Raw genomic sequence first — 5,939 nt, forward strand, 5'->3', positions numbered from 1 at the left:
ATAATCTTCAGCATGGATGTTACCTTTGATGAATCTACCATGTTGAGAAAGGTGACTTCAGAAAAATTGGAGCAGACAGATGGAACTCCCAAACAGGTGGAGTTTGAAGGAAGCAAATTTGTCCCGACCAGTAAAGAAACTGATGTTGACTCTCCTATGGTAGAAGAAGAGTCAGATAAAGAAGAGGTTCAGACCCAAGAACCTCCACAGCAACATGAATCAATTGCACTCAGAAAGGGAAAGAGGACCATTAGACAACCTGCTCGTTATGTTGATATGGTCTCTTTTGCATCACCAATTGCAATTGATGACGTTCCTGCCACTTTTAATGAAGCAGTTCAAAGTTCAGAACATAAAAAGTGGAGGATCGCCATGAATGAAGAAATGCAATCCCTTCAAAAGAATCAGACGTGGAAACTAGCTAGTCTTCCGAAGGGAAAGAAGGCAATTGGGTGCAAGTGGGTATATGCAAAGAAAGATGGATTTCCTGACAAAAATAACATCCGCTACAAATCAAGATTGGTGGCTAAAGGCTACGCTCAAATGGAGGGAGTTGATTATAATGAAGTATTTTCTCCAGTTGTAAAACATTCCTCCATCAGAATTTTGTTGGCTTTGGTAGCGCAGTTGGATTTGGAACTAGTTCAGATGGATGTAAAAACTGCATTTTTACATGGAGACTTGGATGAGGAAATCTACATGACTCAGCCAGATGGATTCAAAGTTGCTGAAAAAGAAGAGATGGTGTGCAAATTAGAAAAATCGTTGTACGGATTGAAGCAATCTCCAAGGTAGTGGTACAAGCGATTTGACAAGTTTATGATAGGGCAGAAGTACACAAGAAGCAAATATGATCATTGTGTGTATTTACGTGAGCTAGAAGACGGATCCTATATATATATTCTTCTTTATGTTGATGATATGCTGATAGCTTCCAGGAGTCAGACAGAAATTGCGAAACTAAAGACTCAATTGAACAGAGAGTTTGAGATGAAGGATCTTGGTGAAGCGAAGAAGATTCTAGGCATGGAGATATCAAGGGATAAGAAATTGGGGAGGCTTTGTTTGTCTCAGAAAGAATATCTGAGGAAGGTACTAAAACATTTTGGCATAAATGAGATGTCAAAACCAGTTAGTACACCTCTTGCTCCACATTTCAAGCTCGGTGCATCCATGTCACCTAAGGATGATGCAGAACGGGAATACATGTCAAAGGTTCCGTATGCAAGTGCTGTTGGTAGCTTGATGTATGCAATGGTGTGTATGAGACCCGATATTTCACAGGCAATTGGGGTTGTGAGCATGTATATGCATGATCCTGGAAAGGAGCATTGGCAAGCTGTGAAATGGATTCTGCGGTATATTCTGAACACCGTAGATGTTGGTTTGGTCTTTCAGCAGGACAAACAAAATGGTCAGTGTGTATTTGGGTATTGTGATTCAGACTATGCAGGTGATTTGGACAAGCGTCGATCAACTACTGGTTATGTGTTTACATTTGCAAAGGCACCAGTCAGTTGGAAGTCCACCTTACAGTCAACAGTGGCTTTGTCTACTACAGAGGCAGAGTATATGGCAGTTACAGAGGCTGTGAAGGAGGCAATTTGGCTTCAAGGGTTGCTTGGTGAATTGGGAATGGAACAAAAGCACATCAAAGTGCACTGTGACAGTCAGAGTGCTATTCATTTAGCAAAGAACCAGGTTTACCATACAAGGACGAAGCACATCGATGTTCGATATCACTTTGTACGAGAGATTCTAGAAGAATGTGGAGTAATAATCCAGAAGATTCGGACTATTGAGAATCCTGCTGATATGTTGACAAAAGTGGTAACTGCGGTCAAGTTTAAACATTGTTTAGACTTGGTCAATATTGTTACAAATTAAAAGATTGTTTTTTTTAGAGATGTGTGTGGAATTTGCCAAGGTGGAGATTTGTTGGTTTTTGGCAAAAGTCCCAAATTGGTTGTGTATAAGGAGGAGGGGAAATTCTTTTGTTATAAATAAAGCCCTCCTCCTCCTTAGTTAATTATCCCACAAATATAAGCCTTCTTCTATTTTAAAGGCTATTTGTATTCTTTCTCTCTTTGTAATATTTCCTCTATTAGTGAAATATTTTGGTGTTCTCTTTTATGTCTATTTAATAACTATTGTCGGGTATAGTTGTTGTTAATTATTGTCCTATTAAAATTACTTGTCTTGGTAGTTCTGTCTAAGGAAAGTGGGTTTTAAGAGGGACCATTGTGACCCCTCCTCTTTCCTGGGAATCTACCTTGGGGTGATTTTTAGTACAATCGTTTTCACACTAGTCACCTAGATAATAGTTTTCAAGGTGAATTGTTATTGGTGGAAATTAACCCAAATTTCACAAGAAGTAAGACTCCAAAAAAAATGATAGAATTTCATTATAGTCCTATAAAAAAATTTGTATAGTTCTAAGCTCAAACAATAATAACATTGTACTTTAATCTTTCAAAATTTAAAATACAAGATGAAGAGAACACAAAAAAGATCATGATAAAGTATTAGTAACAATTGTTAGCTCAAAAATCAACGATATCATCTTTTAAAACAATTAGACTTTATTCGATATGAAAAGTGATCAATAAAATTGAAAAAAGATTAAAAAAAATCATTAATTAAATAATTAAGATTTGTAATCTTTTTACTTTGAATCATAATCATTTTATTAGCAAAATTTATATCATTCCTTAATTTTTCGAATCAAATAAAGCATTAAAATTATTAAAAAAGAGAAAAACTTAAGCTCGAATTATATTATAGATAACAACATATTAAGTTTGATTGAATCTGACTGAGAACTATACCTTTGATCCAACTCGAGTTTAAGAAAGTTTCACTCGACCAAAAGTTAATGGTAAAATTCAAATTGTATCTCAAAATCTCATTTTTATTCGATAAAATAAGAATCTAATTAAAAAACATAAAGTGAGTGATATTACAACTATCCTAAATATATAAATGTCAATTATACTATTATTTTTGAGCTAAATTGAATATTTTTACCATAAATTTTAACTTAATCTAACATCATTAATCATATAATGTGATCTCATTCGATCTAAACTTATATTAAAAAACCGATTTTATAAAATTAAATCGAATCAGAATATACCAAATTCAAATTAAATTAACATTATAAGTATGAAAACTATCTAAAATTATATTCAACATAATTTTCGCCTTCTCTCACTCTCCGAATATAAGTAGTCACCGCGAACAATAAATAACCACCAAATTTATTATAAGAAATAAAAAAACGCTAGGGATCTCGATCTCGTTCTCTCCGGCGACACCTTTGTAATTGTTTCCGGTGAGATCTCGAGTTTGGATCCGATCTCGATCCGATCCGTAGTGTCTGTTTAACCTAGATCCAAATCTCCATGGCTCCAGTTTCGGCTTTGGCCAAATACAAGCTTGTTTTCTTGGGGGATCAGTCTGTCGGCAAAACTAGTATCATCACTCGCTTCATGTACGACAAATTCGATAACACTTACCAGGTATTTCTCTCAATTTTACGGTCCTTTCTGTTTTTCTTTGGGTTCAGATTGCAAACTTTCTTACCAGCTTGGATCTGATTGTTTATTCCTCTGATATTTTTGGTATTTGATTAGGTTCAGATTTCTTATTGTTTTGCCCGAGTTCCTTTGGTCTTTTAGATTCTAAGGATATCTGCATCTTTAATTTGTTGACTAGGCTACCATTGGTATTGACTTTCTGTCGAAAACAATGTACCTCGAAGATCGGACTGTTCGACTGCAGCTCTGGTAAGACATCAATTTTTAAATTCTCTTATCCAATGCATTATGGATTTTTATGGACTTATGTCTAAGCTTTTCTTACTATGGTATATCGAAGTTAGATTCTTCTTCTTTTTCAATGTATGTTTAGATTTCTTTCTCTACCCTTGCTTCCTTTAATATGTATATAATATACATAGCTTGTGGGACGCCTTACTAGAGAATTCGTTTTGTTGTTTGCCTGTTTCATATTCAGCATGCATGATGCAACAAATCTCTCCTCTATTGATGTATTCCTGAATTTCGGTTTGTCTCTTGGTTTAGGAGAAATGTGGAAGGGTGGACAGTGGAGACTGGAAAAATTGAAAGAAAATAAATTTTTAGTATGTTTGGTTAGAAGGAAATGTGAGAGGAAAGAAAATAGCAAAGATGACTTTTTTCTATGCTAAGGCATAAAACCAAATCATTCCAAATTGGAATGATAAGAGGAAAGAAAATGAGAGGGAATTTAAGGACGTGTTTTACAAGATTATATCTTTTTTCTTTAATCTTTATATACTTAAATCTTTATTACAGGGATACTGCAGGACAGGAAAGATTCAGGAGTCTTATTCCAAGTTACATTAGGGATTCCTCCGTGGCAGTCATTGTCTATGATGTTGCAAGTATGTCGTCATAAGTTGATGTTTATCTGCTCAAGGAAGTGCTTGAAGTTGCCAACTTTAATTTTCATGCTGTAGGTAGGCAATCCTTCCAAAATACTTCTAAGTGGATCGAAGAGGTGCGGACTGAACGGGGTAGTGATGTTATAATTGTGCTTGTTGGGAACAAAACCGATCTTGTGGACAAAAGGTAATATCAATTTGTTATTATGGTTGAACTTTCTTGTGAAAATAAGTATACTATTAATTTTCATTACTTTAGTTTTGATTGTCATAAAAAAATCCCCAAATTCTTCCCCTGAATGTATATGCTTGTTTTGTATTCGATCATTGTGCATTTTGTGGTTGATTTGACAGGCAAGTCTCAGTTGAGGAAGCTGAAGCCAAGGCTCGTGAACTCAATGTTATGTTCATCGAAACTAGTGCCAAGGCTGGCTTCAATATCAAGGTAAACCATTTTAAACTTATCATATGATTATTCCTATAATTTGACTGCTTGCTCAATGCTGTTGAAAATTATTGTGGTTGGGCGTACGTCAATGTCATGGTATTCTATTCACTGAAAGTTTGCTCAGTCCTTTTGTTTCTCGAAGTAACATTTGTTCTTCACTTGCATGGCATTTATTGCAAGCATTGATTAACTTTAGATAGTTGGAATTGGGCGTGCAAGTCGGGCAAATTTTAAGTTTGTCCACATATTTGGAGTTAAACCAACATAGTTACTAGCAAGTCCTCTTCCTCCCCCAGCATTGCGGATCAAATCTATTGAGTTTTCTCACTCTGTTCAATCTATTGACAGGCTCTATTTCGGAAGATTGCGGCCGCTCTACCTGGAATGGAAACACTTTCTTCAACAAAACAAGAAGATATGGTCGATGTCAATCTTAAGTCTTCGAACACAAATGCATCTCAGTCGCAGCAACAGTCTGGAGGATGTGCCTGTTGATGATACACCTCTTACTCACACAAACACACATCACTGATCTGAGGTATGTATGCTTTTCGACATTTATTCTGGGCTTCCGATATCCTCCTCCCACGAAGTGTTTCTGTAAAAAAGGAAAAGAAAAATCTGGTCTCCCCCCTTTTTTGTAGCCTTGGCATTTGGGTTTGATGGAATGTTCTTGAGAGGAGAATTTTAAAGTTTATCCTAGTAGTAGTTAGGCTTGTCCTAACCTGTCCTATATGTGTACGGTTCTTGTTATCTCATTCAATTGTGCCAAATTTGTTGTTTCTCGTAAATCAACTGTTGTGGGCTTCGCCTTCTCTTTTCTTTTAAATTTTAAATTCACGCATAATAATTTAGGTAAATATTGTGCGAAATGAGGGGGAAAAAAGGGAAAAAGGATTCATGGAAATTGTTTAGGGAAATAGGACAAAATTTATAATGTTTTTCAAAATCGTCCCCGAATACGATTTGTCAAAGTTGTCATCACTAGAGGTAATTGTTTTTTGTTTTATTCAATTTAGTCTCTGTCTGCCTTGTCTTGAAGTTGTCGACGACTTTCAGGGTAGA

General features: G+C 35.7%; 1 protein-coding gene across 1 annotated transcript; it reads left to right on the forward strand.

Moving 5' to 3' along the window:
* Nucleotides 1-3,254: 3,254 nt before the first annotated feature.
* On the forward strand, nt 3,255-5,665 carry LOC120170350 (ras-related protein RABH1b). Its single transcript, XM_039178308.1, has 6 exons — nt 3,255-3,521; nt 3,718-3,788; nt 4,338-4,426; nt 4,502-4,613; nt 4,781-4,871; nt 5,223-5,665. Exons 1-6 carry the CDS (start codon nt 3,405-3,407, stop codon nt 5,367-5,369), a joined length of 627 nt encoding a protein of 208 aa, XP_039034239.1. The 5' UTR covers nt 3,255-3,404; the 3' UTR covers nt 5,370-5,665.
* The last annotated feature ends 274 nt before the right edge of the window (nt 5,666-5,939 follow it).

Source organism: Hibiscus syriacus, unplaced genomic scaffold, assembly GCF_006381635.1.
Source record: "Hibiscus syriacus cultivar Baekdansim isolate YM2019G1 unplaced genomic scaffold, ASM638163v2 tig00111779_pilon, whole genome shotgun sequence".
NCBI lineage: Eukaryota > Viridiplantae > Streptophyta > Magnoliopsida > Malvales > Malvaceae > Hibiscus > Hibiscus syriacus.

Bases quoted from the DNA above. Each gene is read 5' to 3' on its own strand.
- LOC120170350 (XM_039178308.1), top strand. From the start codon at position 3,405: ATGGCTCCAGTTTCGGCTTTGGCCAAATACAAGCTTGTTTTCTTGGGG. The intron at 3,522-3,717 runs GTATTTCTCTCA...TTTGTTGACTAG, and splicing joins AATTCGATAACACTTACCAG to GCTACCATTGGTATTGACTT. The intron at 3,789-4,337 runs GTAAGACATCAA...TCTTTATTACAG, and splicing joins ACTGTTCGACTGCAGCTCTG to GGATACTGCAGGACAGGAAA.